The sequence below is a fragment of the Malaclemys terrapin genome, chromosome 9, assembly GCF_027887155.1.
Source record: "Malaclemys terrapin pileata isolate rMalTer1 chromosome 9, rMalTer1.hap1, whole genome shotgun sequence".
Taxonomy (NCBI): domain Eukaryota; kingdom Metazoa; phylum Chordata; order Testudines; family Emydidae; genus Malaclemys; species Malaclemys terrapin.
The window spans coordinates 12,901,077-12,921,430 of record NC_071513.1 but is presented as its reverse complement, the minus strand read 5'-3'; the positions used below and the strand labels follow the sequence as shown (position 1 = coordinate 12,921,430).

At 43.2% G+C, this 20,354-nt stretch overlaps 1 protein-coding gene across 2 annotated transcripts in view; it reads left to right on the top strand.

Annotated features, from left to right (window-relative positions):
- The first annotated feature begins 2,045 nt into the window (after window positions 1–2,045).
- LOC128843460 (A-kinase anchor protein 17B-like) overlaps window positions 2,046–20,354 on the top strand; it is a 29,646-nt gene continuing 11,337 nt past the window's right edge. Inside the window, exons 1-4 of one of the 2 annotated variants that reach the window (XM_054040319.1) lie at window positions 2,046–2,887; window positions 10,668–11,448; window positions 15,232–15,362; window positions 17,037–17,274. In XM_054040319.1, coding sequence (XP_053896294.1) covers window positions 10,681–11,448; window positions 15,232–15,362; window positions 17,037–17,274 — 1,137 coding nt within the window. In that variant the 5' untranslated portion in view covers window positions 2,046–2,887; window positions 10,668–10,680. Of the gene's footprint in view, window positions 2,888–9,656; window positions 10,019–10,667; window positions 11,449–15,231; window positions 15,363–17,036; window positions 17,275–20,354 lie in introns of those variants that run through there. The other variant, XM_054040320.1, reaches the window with a different exon arrangement.

Genomic DNA, 20,354 nt, shown 5'->3' with positions numbered 1-20,354 from the left:
ATGAAAGAAGATCACCTGAGCAGGAATGGGACAGGAACAGAGGAGGTGGTGGGTAGCGTTTAACTGCAAAGTACATTGCAGGAGAAGAGCAACAAACTAAGAATGGGTAGATGTGATCGGACCTGAAAAATCAATTATTTCCTTTTATTTTTACAACAGGGTAAGCCTGTGAACAATTTAACACTGGTAAGAACGATTATACTGCTCCTTTTCACTTCTACAGCACCTTCTGGTTGAAGAGCTCAACACATTTGAAAAAAACATAAAGGAAATTAGCCTCCCGAGGTAGGAAATGATTATCTTTTAGAGATGAGGAAATCAAGGCACACAGCTCCAACTTCGACCCTAACTTGCATCCCTCTGGGATACACAAACCAGGCCAGAATGGGACCCATGGGCAATGACGGACATCACTGGAGAGATGAATCGGGCCTTCCCTCACTTGCCCAAGGCCCCCCACGAAACCTAGGGCACAGTCACAGGCCAGAAAGGCCATTAGCTCAGGCCAGGGAATTTGTTCCATCTCACTACGGGGGCTGCGCAAAGCCCGACCCCGGCGGGTCTCCATGGTTCCCGCTGCTTCTCGCGCCTGACCACCCTGGGCCCCTTGTTTCCCTGGCGGCAGCCCGGCCCGGCCCGGCGCGGGGCTCCTTCTCCCCCCCTTTCCTGGGGACACCGGAGCCCCCCGGTTAGTGGCGGACGGGGGGGGCAGGAGCGAGCTCCCCGCTCCGGCCCGCGGCCCCGCTCGGCGGCTGGCTCCGGCGTGCGCCGCGCTCCGCCCCGAGCGGGGGGCGAACCCGGAAGTGCAGGTGGCCGATGGGGGCAGGCGGAGCGGCGGCCTGAGGGGTAAGAGCGACCGCTCCGGGGGCACCGGGCCGCCGCTTCCCGCCCGACCCGACCCGACCCGAGCGCGGCGCGGCTGGGCCCGGTGGGGCGGGGCCGCTAATTGTGGCAAGCGCTGGGCTGGGAGCTACTGGGGGCTGGGGGCGGGCTGGGGGCGAAAGGGGGGCAGGGAGCTGGCTGGGGGCGGGGTGGGGTTAAGGTGGGCTGGGGGACAGGGAGCTGGCTGGGGGTGGGTTGGAGTGAAGGGGGGCTGGGGGCAGTGGGCGGGCTGGGGGCGAAAGGGGGTCAGGGAGCGGGCTGGGGGCGGGGTGGGGTTAAGGGGGGCTGCGGGACAGGGAGCTGGCTGGGGGCGGGTTGGAGTGAAGGGGGGCTGGGGGCAGTGGGCGGGCTGGAGGTGAAAGGGGGTCAGGGAGCGGGCTGGGGGCGGGGTGGGGTTAAGGGGGGCTGCGGGACAGGGAGCTGGCTGGGGGCAGGTTGGAGTGAAGGGGGGCTGGGGGCAGTGGGCGGGCTGGGGGTGAAAGGGGGGCAGGGAGCTGGCTGGGGGTGGGGTGGGGTTAAGGGGGGCTGGGGGACAGGGAGCTGGCTGGGGGTGGGTTGGAGTGAAGGGGGGCTGGGGGCAGTGGGCGGGCTGGGGGCGAAAGGGGGGCAGGGAGCTGGCTGGGGGCGGGGTGGGGTTAAGGTGGGCTGGGGGACAGGGAGCTGGCTGGGGGCGGGTTGGAGTGAAGGGGGGCTGGGGGCAGTGGGCGGGCTGGGGGCGAAAGGGGGTCAAGGAGTGGGCTGGGGGCGGGGTGGGGTTAAGGTGGGCTGGGGGACAGGGAGCGGGCTGGGGGCGGGTTGGAGTGAAGGGGGGCTGGGGGCAGTGGGCGGGCTGGGGGCGAAAGGGGGTCAGGGAGCTGGCTGGGGGCGGGGTGGGGTTAAGGGGGGCTGGGGGACAGGGAGCTGGCTGGGGGCAGGTTGGAGTGAAGGGGGGCTGGGGGCAGTGGGCGGGCTGGAGGTGAAAGGGGGTCAGGGAGCTGGCTGGGGGCGGGGTGGGGTTAAGGGGGGCTGGGGGACAGGGAGCTGGCTGGGGGCGGGTTGGAGTGAAGGGGGGCTGGGGGCAGTGGGCGGGCTGGGGGTCAAAGGGGGGCAGGGAGCTGGCTGGGGTGAGGGCCAGGTGCTGTCAGAAGAAGGGTGGGTGGTTGGGGGATGCACCCATCAGGCATTAATGGAGAAAAGGGACTAACTCTGGGAGGGTTAAGGACAGAAACTGCTGAGTCAAAGGTGTGCTTTGAGCTGTGTGGAGCAGGACACATTTCCCAGCCTGGTTAAGTGAACTGGCTGGGGAGCCTTCCTGTGGACAGGCCCCTGGCTGCAGACACCGTTTTCAACTCCATGTGGTGCAGGCATGCTTGGTTAGATCAGCAGCCTTTGAGGACGTGGTGCGGAAATCAATCTCTGTCGCAAGCAGCCCATAGCTACTACCCTGTTTCCCCGAAAATAAGACATCCTCCGAAAATAAGGCCTACTTACAGTTTTGCCTCTCGTTGTAATATAAGGCATCCCCCCGATAATAAGACCTCCCCGATAATAAGGCATCCACCGATAATAAGGCATTTTTCATTTCTGAAAAATAAGACATCCCCTGAAAATAAGACCTAGCGCATCTTTGGGAGCAAAAATTAATATAAGACACTGTCTTATTTTCGGGGAAACAGGGTAACACTTCCAGTGCTGCTAGCACCAGTTCATTCAAAACAGAGCTAGCAGTGGTGGGAAATAGGCCAACAATGTCCCTTGTTTAGACAAGATTTAAAGTAAAAACTCCAAGGAATATAGGGCTGGATCCTGCTCCCACTGACTCAGTGAGAATCCTGCCCATGGCTTCAGGTGGAGTAATAACAGACCCATAAATGGCTGGAAAATGATCCCCTATGCTACTTAACTTTCAATGGTAGTTTGACTCTAGCAGATAATCTCCCTCCTCTGCCCCTTGGCCACTAGCTCAGTGTCTGCTCTGGTGATGATCTCTCAATATGCGTTTGCCTTCAGAAACTGAAAGATGAGGGTAGGTGTCTAGTGGTGAAAGCAGAGGTAGTTCCTATATTCTGTGAGCTATCCTTATGAGTAACCTTTTATTCTTGTTTGCCTAATATCTTTTTTTTTTAATTGAATTGAATTTTCGTGCTTGTGAAATGTTCTGGTGTGATGGCACTAGATTGTGAAACCCACAATTCCTCACAGGCCACGTAGAGCAAGCTGCTTACCAATCTCCCTGTCCAGGAGGGACCACCTATGGGACAAGAAGGGACTTAAGTCTCCATGACCCATTCTATCCCTGATGTCTCTGCTGAGCTTGCTTCTAGGGTGCCGTTTATGGTATTTGTTGTGACACTTGTCTAATAGCTCGTAACTGTGACGATTTAATTAATTTCATATATTACCAACAGTCAGGAGTCTGACTTCTATTCCCTGCTAACCTGAGCTGGATTTGAACAAGTGTCCTGTTGGATCAAAGTATTGTTGTTATCTTGTGACAATTCCAGATAATGGGATCTATTTTTTCTAGGTGATTAAAAAAAATTAATTGCGATTAATTGCTCTGTTAAACAATAATAGAATACCATTTATTTTAATTTTTTAAAATTTTGTTCTACATTTTCAAATATATTGATTTCAATTACAACACAGAATACAAAGTGTACAGTGCTCACTTCATATTTATTTTTGATTTGCACTGTAAAAAAAAAAGTATTTTCAATTCACCTAATACAAGTACTGCAGTGCAGTCTCTTTATCATGAAAGTTGAACTTATAAATGTAGAATTATACACAAAAAACTGCATTCAAAAATAAAACAATGTAAAACTTTAGAGCCTGCAAGTCTACTCAGTCCTACTTCTTGTTCAGCCAATCGCTCAGACAAACAAGTTTGTTTACCTTTGCAGGAGATAATGCTGCCTGCTTCTTGTTTACTGTGTCACCTGAAAGTGAGAACAGGCGTTCGCATGGCACTGTTGTAGTCAGCGTCACAAGATATTTATATGCCAAATGCGCTACAGATTCATATGTCTCTTCATGTTTCAACCACCATTCCAGAGGACATGCGTCCATGCTGAAGACAGGTTCTGCTCAAGAAGAATCCAAAGCAGTTCAGATTGATGCATGTTCATTTTCATTATCTGAGTTACATGCCACCAGCAGAAGGTTGATTGTTCTTTTTTGGTGGTTTGGGTTCTGTAGTTTCTGCATCAGAGTGCTGCTCTTTTAAGACTTCTGAACGCATGCTCCACACCTTGTCCCTCTCAGATTTTGGAAGGTACTTCAGATTCTTAAACCTTGGGCCGAGTGCTGTAGCTATCTTTAGAAATCTCACATTGGTATCTTCTTTGTGTTTTGTCAAATATGCAGTGAAAGTGTTCTTAAAATGAACAACATGTGCTGGGTCATCATCTGAGGCTGCTAAACATGAAATATATGGTAGAATGTGGATAAAACAGAGCAGGGGACATACAATTCTCCCTCAAGGAGTTCAGTCACAAATTTAATTAACGCATTATTTATTAACGAGTGTCATCAGCATGGAACCATGTCCTCTGGAATGGTGGCTGAAGCATGAAGTGGCATACAAATGTTTAGCATATCTGGCATGTAAATACCTTGCAATGCCGGCTACAAAAGTGCCATGTAAATGCCTCTTCTCACTTTCTGGTGACATTGTAAATAAGAAGAGGGCGGCATTATCTCCTGTAAATGTAAACACACTTGTTTGTCTTAGTGATTGGACTTGTAGCCGCTGAAGTTTTACATTTTTTTTTGAGTGCAGTTATGTAACAACAACAAATATAGCTTTTTAAGTTGCACTTTCATGACAAAGACAAATTGCACCACAGTAGTTTTATGAGGTGAATTGAAAAATACTATTTCTTTTGTTTATCATTTTTACACTGCAAATATTTGTAATATTTGATTTCAATTACAACACAGAATATAACATACACCTCTACCCCGATATAACGCTGTCCTTGGGAGCCAAAATATCTTATCGCGTTATAGGTGAAACTGTGTTATATCGAACTTGCTTTCATCTGCCGGAGCATGCAGCCCCGCCCCTCCGGAGCGCTGCTTTACCGTGTTATATCTGAATTTGTGTTATATCGGGTCGCATTATATCGGGGTAGAGGTGTATATGAAAATGTAGAGAAACATCAAAAATATTTAGTGTCAATTGATATTCTATTGTTTAACAGTGCAATTAAAACTGCAATTAGTCACGATTAATTTTTTAATTGGAATTAATTTTTGAGTTAATCGCGTGAGATAACTGTGATTAATCGACAGCCCTCCTTTTTTCCCTATCCAATAATGTCCAACATTAAGTGCCTTTAGTGGAATACTCATCAGTCATGTGGACAGAAGTAATTTTAGCCACTGGTACTGTTTACAGTTATCTAACTTTTCTTAGAGCTACTTGTATGGACTGTCCCTGTTTCTTGAAATTCTGTCATCATTGAGACCTCTTGTCTAAAACAGTTCATCAAATGAATGCTCCTGGCAACTCCAGTGCCCTAGATGAACTCCTTGTGCTGTTGGAGGAGGGAATTATTTTGACTTGTGCCATGACTGCCACTTACTAAATGTAGTTTTCTTGTAGTACCCATCTCCATAGAATCTAAACCATATCTAAAAACATGACTTACTATTAAAAACAACCCCATCAGCTGGGAATCTATATGCACTAGCAACAACCTGGAACGCTTTAGGTATATACTAAAAAAACACATTGAAAGTTGAAGTCATAATCTTTGAGACCCTATTTTTGCCACTCCTTGTGGTCGACTGGCTTTTCCCATTCCTCTTCAGGATTGCACTTTTTAGCAGCTTTCTCAATGGCGTGCTCCAGAATAGGTATTGATTTCTCCCCAGTCATCTCTCAAAAGAGGTCAGAAGGCTCTTTCCTGAATGGACACAAAACAATGACCTTGCTTCACAACAATCTGAAATTCAAACAGTCTCATTAAGAATACAGAGATAAATCAAACTAAAACCAAGGAGACAGCACATGTAACACATCTAGCCCTGTACAAAGCAAGAATTAAGCTCACTAGGTACAATTTGTGCTGCTACAGTGAAATATGTAAGGACTTATATTTCTAGGCTGTGCATCCTTCCGCTCCTTATTGCAAGGGCAGCCTGCGGGTGAGGCAGTTTCTCCCCCTCTCAAGGGCTGCCTTCTTCCTCTTGTCCTTTAAGATTCACGAAGAGACTTAGGTGTTTAAGAATCAGGTATAGGCACCTAAATCCCTGTTTTGGCTCCAGCGTGACCCACAAAATTCCTGCCAAACCCTGTAGGCGCCTAAACTCACTCAGCGCTGAAATTGTCAAGGTAAAAGTTCCCTAGGCACCAAGTTTCTGCTTCTGGGTATCCACTCTGCTGCTTCCTCCTAGGCAGCCAGACTCCTGTCTTCTGCCTAAACCCCACAGTGATTCACAAACCAGAGGAAGATAGGTGACCAAATGCTTAAATCACACTGATTCAGTCGGTGTACTCGGAGGCCTCCTACTGAATCAGATCCTCTTCAGTGGAGGTGGTGCTGCTGCTACCCACCTTATTACTTTGAGCCTAGTGGTTAGAGCACTCACTGGTGATGTGGGAGACTGAGGTTCAATTCCCTCCTCTCTACCGGAGGGGGGGAAAGAACTTGAACAGGGTCTCCCACCTCTCAGAAGAATGCTTGATTCACTGGTCTATGGGATATGCTGATGTGGGCGTTCTCCTGTTGAAGCTATTCCACTGTGGTTAAATAATGAAAGCATGGCTAGGCCAGGGGAAATGGATCTTGCGTCTCCCACCTCCGAGATGGATGCCCTAACCACCAAACTGCAAATTCATTTTCACTCTGTGCCAATGACTGTTTAAGTCAAATAAGCATCAGAATATTCCATAGCTCAGTGGTTAGACCACTCAGAGGTGGGAGCCAGATATATAAAAACCTTATTTTGTGTAGTGTCAGAAAGGGCAACATAACACCACTTAGGTCTTGCTTAGCACTTTTCATCAAAGTACTTTACAAAGGTGAGTAAGTATCATTATTCCCCCCCCCCCATGGATGAAGCAACTTACCCTGCAGCAAAACTAGGAGTAGAACCCAGGTCAACTGAGGTTCAGTGTAGTGCTCTAGCCTCTGGCCCACACTATCTTCCTGCAGCAGTATTTTATAGTTGGTATTGGTGCAGGCTAGGACCCTGATGGAAGAGCCAGGCTTGTTTGTCCATTGGTATATTTGGATGATTATCCAAAAGCGATATAGTTTTTCTATACTACCTAAAAGAAATAGTATTAGACCTGATTTACAGAGGTACTGAGAACTCAACTGCCAGTAAAATAGGCCAATTAGGCCTATTCTAAACTTAAAAGTTTTGCTTGTATAGTTCTATCAGTACACGCTTCTAGTGAAAATGCAGCTTACACCATCAAAAAAGTTTTGATAGCATGGCTTATAGCAGGGGTGGCCAACCTGCGGCTGAGAAGGAGCCAGAATTTACCAATGTACTTTGCCAAAGAGCCACAGTAATACGTCACCAGCCTCCACCCCCATCTGCCGGCAGCTCTCACCAATCAGCGCCTGCTCCCCCCACCCACCGCAATTAGCTGTTTCACGTGCGCAGGAGGCTGGGGGGGGGGAGGGGGGGAGTGGGGGCATGCAAGGCTTGGGGGAAGGGGTGGAATGGGGGCAGGGCCTGGGACAGAGCAGGGGGTTGAGCAGTGAACACCCCCCCACCACATTGGAAAGTTAACATCTATAGCTACAGCCCCCGGAACCAGTGCCTAGGTAAGGAGCCGCATATTAACCTCTGAAGAGCCACATTCAGCTCCGGAGACACAGGTTGGCCACTCCTGGCTCATAGCAATTTAGTGAACAAAATAAGGTGTACTTGCAAAAGCACTTTTATGCCGGTATAGAAATGTCATGGAACACCTCTAATTGACATTGCTGTGCTGTCAGAAGATTCTAGTGTAGACATGGCCTTACTTTTCTAAGGTTTTATTGACCATATTGTTGCAATTTGTGGAAAAACGGCTCATGGTTATGCACTGGACTGTTCTAGATTAGATGGCCAGCTGCACTCCACACCTTAGTCTTGTGGAAATTTACATTTTGTGCCAAGGTGAGATGTAGCAAGACGACAGAAAATAGTAGTTTATCTCAAAGAACATTGGACCAATATAACTGTGAACAGCATCAACAGTGTTTGCTTTTTGAGGTAGTTGTGGTTTACGCAATAAATACCTTGGCTCTTCTAACAAGAATGGGATTCACCCTTACCCGTATAATGTACCAAAACTATATATATTTTTAATTTCAGAGATGAATTCCAATACAGTCAGTTTTGCGTGACAAAGCTTTGGTCACCTCAATAGCAGCAACGCAGTGCTCCAGCCTCTGTTCTAGCGGCTGCTCCATGAGAATACTGATCTTTTTACCTGCAAGATCAGGCCCTCATGCTAACGTTTTCTCTAAGAGAGCACGCAAGACCTGTTTCTTGTTGGTACTCTGATTCACTAGGCCGTTTCTTGCACCGAAGTCCACATCATCTTCAAAATACACACACACTGACTGGAGGCAAAGGGGCATTCCAAGAATAGTGGCTGTATAGAAGTGCTCTGCTCTTTTTTGGGTGTTTTGAATATTGTTTAAACTGGTCAGTCTCTTGAGCCCCTCTGTGTGTATATCTTTCTCTTGGTTTGAGCTGTATCTCTGATAAGATAATAGCTGAGAAAAAAAATGTTTTCCAATTGCAGCAAGACCTATGGACCTGTATATGTGATCAGGTGCTGGCATTTGTTGTAAGGCAGTGTTTCCCAAACTTGGGACGCCGCTTGTGTAGGAAAAGCCCCCTGGCGGGCTGGGCCGGTTTGTTTACCTGCCACATCCACAGGTCCGGCCGATTGTGGCTCCCACTGGCTGCGGTTCGCTGCTCCAGGCCAATGGAAGCTGCTGGAAGCAGTGGCCAGTACGTCCCTTGGTATTGATGCATGATTTCTTCACATTTGCTACATTTACGGACGTCTTAAAATATTGTTCCTCAGAGTCCAATCCAACCTTTCCTGTTTGTATTAACCTCATTCTGAGATCCAAGGTTAATTTTTTATTAACAGTGGCCCCAGTCTTGAGCCCACTGTATTAATGATTTCTACACCAATCCCTTCACTCCAGGCAGTGTTTTGTTGTTAAAGGGTGCTTTTGCATTGTTTCAAGCCTAATCTTCCCAACTGGCTAAGATTGTGTGGTTTATCTGGTAAATTTGGTTGGGTTAAGATTTAGAGCTTGACTAACAGCATTTCTTTCTTGTCATAGATAGGTTCTATCAATATTACATTTCCTAATTTAGGAATATTCTATAAAAATCCATCTGTATATAAATGTCTGGTCTCCGGAATACTCTCATGAATTCAATTAGGATAACATATTTTGTGCTGTTAATATTGATTTCTGGATTCATCCACATGGATGATTTTATATATTTATACAAGCTAAATTGCAAGCATTTAGACAATATGAGATCAATTTTCCCTGTGTGAATAGATTGTATTACAGTGTATTGAGCTGAGAGCTACCTCTAATGGTACAGGTTTTAGACATTTCTTCTCAGTCCTTAACCAGGCATACATTTCACTGGTATTATTTCTTAGCCAATATAAGGTTTGTGTGTTAGTACAAGCATTGTGATATAAGTCATTAGGCAAACAATATCTTTTCCTCATTTCTTGCTTCAGGATATAGTTGTAAAGAGATAATTAGCATTTCCAGTTTTATTTTTAAGATAAATTATAGATTAAAAAAAAGTTTTAGGCTGATTTAGCGGTTGGTTTAACCAGCAGTAAATTAACCTATTTTTTCCCCTTTGTGAGAAGAGAAGATCCAGTTAGATAAGGAAAGAACTAAAGACAAACTAGTTTGTACAAACATGTCAGAACCCTGGCCTTGATGGCATCTCAGTGGAATTCCACAAAGGTTACAAGAACAGTTAACAACCAGTTATTATACATTTATGAATCAGCAGTGAAGGATAATTTATTAGCACGGAGTGTAAGAACTCATCTTATCTCACTGATTCCGATGTTTGAAAAGGCTGCTGAATGATGGATGAACGATCACCTGACTTCCCTAATAAAGATTGCAAAATCCTAGCTGAGGTACTTGCTAAGATATTTCAGTCAAATCTGGTAAAACTTGTCCATTGGAAACAAGGCCATTTCAGAACAGGCTATCCAGCAATTGCATCAGATTGCTCTTAGATTGATTAATTTATACATGGCCATAATACATAGAGCAAATTATTATTTAGTAATTTATCTAACCTAGTACAAGTAATGACTGCATTTTTCTTTTAACTGGAAAAGAATATTGGTGTTAGGAATGTATTTAACTTCATTTTTGTTTGGTTACTGTTTTTAATCCTTCCTGTGCCGTTGGTACACAGATGTGGGAGAATGTGTTCCAGGGGTTTTGTCTTGACTTACTGATCTCTCTTGAGGCTATGACAGCCATGTTGCTGTAGAATGTTGACTCTTGTTTTTATATTAGTTTGATGATAGAAAATCTGGAGTTAGCATCTTTTGATGATACATCTTACTAGGTATATTTATTCAAACACAATTTATTTGCATTATAATTTAAATTATAGACTAGTATAAATGTACAGTATAATTTTTCTTAATTTAATCTGAATGTTAAATGAAATTATATCCCAAGATAGTCACTTAAATTTTGCACTAGAGGATATTTTTACCCTTTTTACTCCATGTCTTTTAGCTTAACATGGTTTTAATTGTTTTTCTAAAGGGTATTGGACACAATGACAATCACTGTAGTGTATGATAACTCTGAAGCTATGGAGCTCTGTGCTTCTCAGCATCTGTATCTTAAACCAGTAGCAAAACTGACAATCAATGTGGTGTTTCCAGAACACACAGAATCTACCCGATCTTTCTCTAAGTGGGAAGTGATGGACAAGCTGAAGAACATGATTTGTCCAGACCAATTCACTACTGTTAGGGTTTCAAAGAGCACTAAGGATTTCATTCGATTTGAGGGAGAGGCAGAAAATAAAAAGTTGATCCTCACCCTTAAGGAAAAACTGCATGGAAAGGTAATAAAACTGAATGGTTTTAAAGATGACTTGAAGGTGATGGCCACCGAGGCACAAGCTGACTTTCCAACTGCACAAGAGTGGGCATCTTACCTGAATAAAAGAGAGATTACGAATGAAGATCTTACTGAGCAAACTGCTGATATTCCTGATTGCATCTATTTTGAAGGTTTGCCATGTAAATGGTTTGCACTAAAGGGCTCAAATAGTGAAAAGCCGAGTGAAGATGTTTTAAGAGTGGTGTTCGAAAGCTTTGGAAAGATTAAGAACATAGATATCCCTATGCTTGATCCTTATAGAGAAGAAATGGTGGGAGGAAATTTAAATAACTTCCTTTTTGGAGGTCTACAGACATTTGAAGCTTTTGTCCAGTATCAAGAGTACACGGCTTTTGTGAAAGCTATGGAGTCACTTAGGGGAATGAAGCTGATGTTTAAAGGGGATGATGGAAAAGCTCTGGCATGTAACATGAAGGTAAGCATCACTGGCTGTATCTTTTGATACTGCCAATGCTATATTTGCCCAAATACACTACCATAAAGACTTCTATAGTAGTCAAATATTAGAAATGGTACAGCAGAAAAGTATAAAATTCCTTGGCCCAACCAAGACTTATCTGCTGAGACTGCCATGAAGATCATTACTGCTATTTGAAATCCTAATTAAAAAAAAAAAGACAAATTGGGAACTTTTTGCTCGCCAGTGTAAACATTTAAGTGATGGATACTTGAGGTGGGAATTTAGACCTGGAGCACTGCTGTTTGGGAGAGGGAATAGATGGATGGTTCTCGCAGCTATTCATCCTCATAGTTCCCCACCTAGCAAATAAAGCTGTGGCTTTTTTGGTGGGCCGTTCTCACTGAGTTAAGGCTCACAGATGAGCCAGCCACAAGGCTGTCTCTTCAGAAGCAGCATTCACTCTGGTTTGTTTGCATCAAGATTTTGGTTTGTATGGATTTGCTGCTTGGTTGACTATTGTTGACCTCTCAATCCAGATTTTAGTGAAGATTTTAATCCTTCAGTATGACTGACCTGGAAAAAGTATTTGCTTGTTGATTTCCTGAAACATTTTTCTCCACTGGTAAAATAAAAGTGAAAAGTTATTAAGTTTATGAATCAATTGAATGAACACTGGAGCTGAGAGGGATGCAGTCAAGGCCTGGAAGAGCTGTTCTGAAGACATTGTTTTCTACATTGGTAAACCCCAAGCAGTGTCAGCAATAGCCTTCCTTTCTGCCTTTTTTACAAAAAATGTTCATAGTTACTTTGAACCTATACTAGCAGGATGTATCCTTGCTTCTCGTGGCACTTTGCTTTGATTAAGGTGGATATAGTGAACAGTTTTGGAGGATGGATTTGTTTGGGGCATACCCTGTGTTATGCTGTGAAAGGAAATTGGAGATCTGCATGCGTACAAAAGTTCATAGCTGCTTAGCAGCGTTCATCTAAAAGTCGGATTTAGTCATTGAGATAAGCCTGGTTCCAAGTATTGTGCTCAGCACAAAGCATGTAAATTATCTATGATTCTTGAATATGTAGCAGTCATTACACAATGGTTTAGAAATCATGCTCCAAATGACTTGGTTTCCCAGCTTGGATCAAGTGCTGTTTGCCTGGATGTTTTCTTTTAATGTGCCCACATTGAGTTAAACAGTTCTCAGCAGACAGCCTCCCCTGCTGTACCAACCAGCCAACTGTAATCCACTGATTGCCTGTAGTTGTGGCTCATACAGTGCACTGAAAATAAGTAAACTCTGGCAATCTGTCAGAGAGAGGGAATTCTACAGCTAGGAACTCTCCACTGAAAATGCCCCAAACTGAACATCTACAAGCTATTAAAGGTGTATTATCACAGTTTATGAGCCTCTAATGGCACAGGGTAAGGTGACATTTGGAGTAATGCTCATAGTAACGTTTGAGAATAGGAGATAGCTATTAGTGTGAATTCTGCAGGTCATATTCCAGTCTGCTCAACTAAAAAGCAGCAGAAAGAAATACTCATGTTTCAAATATAATTGTGCAGAAATAGATTAGAGACTTTCTAAGTTGTATAGGCTGTTTGTATTTTATTTGTATAAATAAGGTGACCCAGTAGATTGACAAGTTTGTGGTCTTTTTTAGGGCTGTTGATTAATTGCAGTTAACTCACATGATTAACTCAAAAAATTAATCATGATTAATTGCAATTTTAATCGCACTGTTAAACAATAGAATACCAATTGACATTTATTAAATATTTTGGATGTTTTTCTATATTTTCATATATTTTGTATTCTGTGTTGTAATTGAAATCAGTGTATATTATTTTTATTCCAAATATTTGCACTGTAAAAATGATAAAAGAAATAGTATTTTTTAATTCACCTCATACAAGTACTGTAGTGCAATCTCTTTGTTGTGAAAGTGCAGTTTACAAATGCACACTTTTTTTGTTACATAACTGCACTCAAAAACAAAACAATGTAAAACTTTAGCGCCTACAAGTCCACTCAGTCCTACTTCTTGTTCGACCAATCGCTTAGACAAGCAAGTTTGTTTACATTTACAGGCGATAATGCTGCACTCTTCTTATTTACATCACCAGAAAATGAGAATAGGCATTTGCATGGCACTTTAGTAGCTGGCATTGCAAGGTATTTATGTGCCACATATGCTAAACATTCGTATGCCACTTCATGCTTCGGCCACCATTCCAGAGGATGTGCATCCATGCTGATGACGCTAGTTAATAAAATAATGCGTTAATTAAATTTGTGACTGAACTCCTTGGGGGAGAATTGTATGTCCCCTGCTCTGTTTTACCCACATTCTGCCATATATTTCATGTTCTAGCAGTCTCGCATGATGACCCAGCACATGTTGTTCATTTTAAGCTCACACTCACTGCAGATTTGATAAAACGCAAAGATGATACCAATGTGAGATTTTTAAAGATAGCTACAGCACTTGATGCAAGGTTTAAGGATCTAAAGTGCCTTCCAAAATCTGAGAGGGACGAGGTGTGGAGCATGCTTTCAGAAGTCTTAAATGAGCAACACTCTGATGCGGAAACTACAGAACCTGAACCACCAAAAAAGAAAATCAACCTTCTGCGTCTGACTCAGATAATGAAAATGAACATGCGTCGGTTGCACTGCTTTGGATTGTTATCGAGCAGAACCAGCAGTGCGAGTAGGCCGGCAACCTATTTATAGTCAGTACAGCGTACCCAAAAAAACACAGCAGCAGGAGAGGGCTGGGGGGCGGGGCTGGAGGTTCTGCTCCTTTCCCCGCTGGGAGGGGCAGCAGCGGGGAAAGGAGCAGAATGCCGGCAGCTCCTCTGGTGGCTCTACTGCTGGCCCCCACCTTCGCTCCCCCCCAGCCCTGTCTCCGGCGCAGCAGGAGGAGGACAGACCCCCCCCCCCCCGCTCCAGGTAACATGGGATGGATGTGGGGAGGGGACAAGGAGAGCGTGGGGGCCCCGGGCAGAGAGGAGTCACATGGAGGGTCACATGGAGAGGTCACGTGCCCCCCTTAGCTGGTGCGTCTCCCCCCTCTCCTCCCCGTACCAGTAAGACATGGATTTTACTTGCACCACTGAGCAGAACACATCATCAGCATGGACGCATGTCCCCTGGAATGGTGGTTGAAGCATGAAGAGACATATGAATCTTTAGTGCATCTGGCATATAAATATCTTGTGATGCCGGCTACAACAGTGCCATGAGAACGCCTGATCTCACTTTCAGATGACAACATAAACAAGAAGTGGGCAGCATTATCTCCTGGACATGTAAACAAACTTGTTTGTCTGAGCGATTGACTGAACAAAAAGTAGGACTGAGTGGACGTGCAGGGTCTAAAATTTTACATTGTTTTAATTTTGAATGCAGTTTTTTTTTTACATAATTCCACATTTGTAAGTTTAAGTTCATGATAAAGAGATTGCACTGAAGTACTTGTATTAGGTGAATTGAAACATACTATTTCTTTTGTTGTTTTACAGTGCCAATACTTGTAATCAAATATAAAGTGAGCACTGTACGCTTTGTATTCTGTGTTGTAATTGAAATCAATATATTTGAAAAGACAGAAAACCAAAACTATTTAAATAAATGGTATTCTATTATTGTTTAACAGTGCAATTAATCACACGATTAATCACAATTTTTTTAATCACACAATTAATTATAATTAATTTTTTAATGACTTGACAGCCCTAGTCTCTTTATAATTCATGAACAATCCTGCCTTCTGATTCGGTTTCTTCTGGAACAGGTGACTTTTGATACAACCAAACATTTCAGCAAAGGAGCTATCAAAAAGAGAAGGCTGGAAAGACAAAAGCTGCAAGAGCTAGAGCAAGAAAGAAAAAGGGAAAAAAAGAGAGAGGAAGAGGAGGCTGCAAGGTGAGAAACTTGTTTTGAATGAGTGTTCTACTTTTTTAAAATTTACTCTCGTGTCTTGCTCCCAACAAAATCTCAAGAGAGGAGCACCCAATACAATACCCCCGAACCTAGATAATGTTAAGGGTTAGATAATGTTAAACTGAAAGCTGAATATTGTCTAATTCATATGGTGTAACAAACAAACAAACAAAAAAAAGCACAATATCGTCAATTGTGTAGATGTCACATAAAGGGAACTAGATTAAGAGAGGAGCAGTAGACCTACGCAGTGTATAGAAAAAGGGGATTGTGATTGGAGAAGTGGTCTGGAGCTGTCTAGACATCTGCTGGATCCTCTCAATTAAAAACACTATGTGCCCTCGTTGCTCCCTCCCTTGTATCTCTCCTCTTACAGATCCAGGATTTGTTTTTCTTTCAATCACTCTAGTAATCTATCAAACTCCATTGAAAAGTTTGTTTTAAACTGCGTGAAGGCCTAAGGAGTCTTTTCTGCAGTGGAACTGTAGCTCAGTAAATAGCTGAGACAAGATCAGCCCAGGAAGATGACAAACCATCCTTCTGGCCATGTTTCCAGTGGCTGAACATAGGGTTACAGAAATGTATTGACTGCTCAAAGATTAAAGGTAAATCTTAGATCAGTTGTATCACTCAAAGTGGTCCTCACCAGATCACTGATGATGTGTGCTGTAGTTGGAAAGGGCAGCAAAACAGCATGTTTTAACAGAGAGGGTAGCTTATGGTCAGTTTGGATATGTGCTTAATCATAGAATCCTAGATATGTAGGGCTGGAAGGGACCTGAGGAAATCTAGGAAGCCTGGTGGCTTGAGATCTTGTTTGTAGTATTATTTCATAATTGCTGTAACAGCACAAAGTAATAATATGCAGCCTAGCTGTGTCCTGAAGTAAAATTAATATACAGTATAGAACACGTGACAAGATTCCACATGCCTCAGTGTTGACTGGAGAGTCCCAGTGCATGAGCGATCCCCCATCATTGCTATCATCTTGAAGGCAGTGTTGTCAGATGTATCGGAACAACTATCACACTGTATTAAGTTCCTACTTCTATAGGGAGCGTTTAGGATCCACCCTATCTGCCACTGGACATTATTCTATGAATATATCCATTGATGTAGGAATGAGAGTCGAAATGCTAAATCTAGCAACATCTCTAAATCTGTCACCAAATTTAATACCCGTATTATTTGAATTTTTCTTTAAAATATTTAATGGTTATACATTGACCTCTAGGAGAGTTTTGCCTGCATACGGAATGCAGGATTAGGTCCAAAAGTTTGTGAACCTTAGTTATTGGTGTTAACTGAAAATGAAGGAGAAGGGGGCAAATCATTCTCTAGCAGTGACCTGGAAGAGACTATAATATGAACAACCTGTATATTCTTTAGCGAGAGAGAGATTATTATTAGAAGAGTCTTAAGAGTACAAGCGAAACTCAAACTGTCCTAAATCTTTGCATCTATTGGATGTATGTTGGTTGTATGCCATTGACTTAAAACCTACCTCGGCACTATGATGTCTTGATTGTAACAGCAAATCGATTCCTAGCATCGAGTCACTTGCTGTTAGCACACTAAAATCCTACTTTTCACCCTCCAGGGGTTAACATGTAAAATGAGTGTCATCTAAATTGTCCCATATTAATAATTACCTAGAAAAAGACGTGATGATGAAAAAATTGCTCGAGAAAGAAAAAGGAAGGCTAAGCTCAAGAGGAGAGAACCCAGGCAGATAGATCGGGATGAGAAACGCCCAAGAAAGCAGCAGAAGGTAACAGCTGAAGAAGAGCAGAGGCCAGAGAATATGCCTGAATGGGAAGAGAGGAAATATCTACTAGCTCAGAGAAGAGTGGAGTCTATAAGGCTGCTTACAGTGCTGTTAAGCCGAGTAAAAGTAAGAATATTTTTTAAAAATATTCTGTTTTAAAGGATGTTTAGTAGAGCTTGAAACATTTACCAGATAGCTGATGGCCAGAGGCTGATGAGAAGAATGACTTGGAGTTGGGGAAATGCTAGCAAGGCCTAATAGCAAACCCCTAGTGTTAATCTATCCCTTCTTCATAGAGTCATAGACTTTAAGGTTAGAAGGTACCATTATGATTGTCTAGTCTGACCTCCTGCACAACACAGGCCACAGAATCTCACTCACCCACTCCCGCAACAAACCCATTGAAGTCCTCAAATCATGGTTTAAAGACTTCAAGGTGCAGAGAATCCTCCAGCAAGTGACCCGTGCCCCACGCTGCAGAGGAAGGTGAAAAAACCCCAGGGCCTCTGCCAATCTGCCCTGGAGGAAAATTCCTTCCCAACCCCAAATATGGCGATCAGCTAAACCCTGAGCATGTGGGCAAGACTCACCAGCCAGACACCCAGGAAAGAATTCTCTGTAGTAACTCAGATCCCACCCCATCCAACATCCCATCACAGGCCATTGGGCATATTTACCTGCTAATAATCAAAGATCAATTTATTGCCAAAATTAGGCTATCCCATTATACCATCCACTCCATAAACTTATCAAGTTTAGTCTTGAAGCCAGATATGTCTTTTGCTCCCACTGCTCCCCTTGGAAAGCTGTTCCAGAACTTCACTCCTCTGATGGTTAGAAACCTTCGTCTAATTTCAAGTCTAAACTTCCTGCTGGCCAGTTTATATCCATTTGTTCTTGTGTCCACATTGGTATTGAGCTTAAATAATTCCTCTCCCTCCCTGGTATTTATCCCTTTGATATATTTATAAAGAGCAATCATATCTCTCCTCAGCCTTCTTTTGGTTAGGCTAAACAAGCCAAGCTCTTTGAGTCTCCTTTCATAAGACAGGTTTTCCAGTCCTCAGATCATCCTAGTAGCCCTTCTCTGTACCTGTTCCAGTTTGAATTCATCCTTCTTAAACATGGGAGACCAGAACTGCACACAGTATTCCAAATGAAGTCTCACCAGTGCCTTGTATAACGGTACTAACACCACCTTATCTCTACTGGAAATACCTCGCCTGATGCATCCCAAGACCGCATTAGCTTTTTTCACGGCCATATCACATTGGCGGCTCATAGTCATCCTGTGATCAACCAATACTCCGAGGTCCTTCTGCTCCTCTGTTACTTCCAACTGATGAGTCCCCAGCTTATAACAAAAATTCTTGTTAGTAATCCCTAAGTGCATGACCTTTCACTTTTCACTATTACATTTCATCCTATTATTATTACTCCAGTTTACAAGGTCATCCAGATCTTCCTGTATGATATCCCAGTCCTTCTCTGTATTGGCAATATGTCCCAGCTTTGTATCATCCACAAACTTTATTAGCACACTCCCACTTTTTGTGCCAAGGTCAGTAATAAAAAGATTAAATAAGATTTGTCCCAAAACCGATCCCTGAGGAACTCCACTCCCTCCAGCCTGACAGTTCACCTTTCATTATGACCCGTTGTAAGCTCCCCTTTAACCAGTTCCTTATCCACCTTTCAATTTTCATATTGATCCCCATCTTTTCCAATTTAACTAATAATTCCTTGTGTGGAACTGTATCAAATGTATTACTGAAATCGAGGTAAATTAGATCCACTGTGTTTCCTTTGTCTAAAAAATCTGTTACCTTCTCAAAGAAGGAGATTAGGTTGGTTTGGCACGATCTACTTTTTGTAAAACCTTGTTGTATTTTGTCCCAATTACCATTGACCTCAATGTCCTTAACTACTTTCTCCTTCACATTTTTTTCCAAGACCTTGCATACTACAGATGTCAAACTGACAGGCCTGTAGTTACCCGGGTCCGTTTTTTTCCCTTTCTTAAAAATAGGAACTATGTTAGCAGTTCTCCAGTCATACGGTATAACCCCGGAGTTTACAGATTCATTTGCATATGAACATAAGGGAAAAGGTGTTGAGATTCTGTCCCTGCTTGAGACTTCATCTTTTGTATCAGTCTCTGTCCAGTAGGTGTCTGGTAAATTGAATCAGTTCCCTGGTTCTCATTACCATGCTGAAAAGAAGAAGGGCTATTTCTATTATAATCCTGCCCCAGCATCCTGTGACATAGTCTCTGCTATTTTTGGGCCCTCTTGTCCCATAAATAGCTCCAGTTATTGCCTCTGCTGCTCAGAGCTCCCCAATAGCAGAGTAAAATTGATATGCATCCTGTAAGTTTCACTGCTGCTGAGGGAATACAGCATATCCAAAGTGAGGCTAACACACCTTTTGTCAGTTTCACTCTGCTGATGCTTTGGGAAAATCAGAGCAGGAGAGGCAGTACTGGAAGTGTTTGTCTACATGCTCACTACGTTGATTTGCATTTGAAGAATTATCTTCTTAGCTACATGGACTAGAAACTTTTAAAAATTAAAGCTTAACTACTGCAGTAATTAAGATAGGCGCCATCACTTGCCAGGGAAAGCTTACTACTGGCCACTGGCAAGTGGATTTTTTCAACCCCTGATGTTTAATATTTCTTACAGTACTTAGGAATCCCCATCACAAGCACTAGCCAGAGACCACACCAGCCAATCTGTGTGAGTTAGTGCTCTTTAAAACTAACTGGCAGCAGAACATTTTACATTTTGCAGAAGGTGGGGGTGTCTTAAACAAACCTTTTTTAAAGGGTGAGGAACTAGACAGAAAAGATTTGGAGAGAGATGTAGGGCCTTTTAATCCCTGGGTGTCATCACCTGTAAAGTTTAATATTAGTTATCATATTTGTAGCTGTTACAAAATAGAGTAATTTAAAGCAGTTTCTCTAATAATTCTTAGATAAGATATTCAGTTTACAAAAGTGCAGCACTTTACTTTAACAGAATTAGTGAAGTTAGTGCAGTGCTATAGTCCAGGGTAGGCAACCTATGGCACATGTGCCGAAGGCGGCACGCGAGCTGATTTTCAGTGGCACTCACATTGCCTGGGTCCTGGCCACCGGTCCGGAGGGCTCTGCATTTTAATTTAATTTTAAATGAAGCTTCTTAAACATTTTACAAACCTTATTT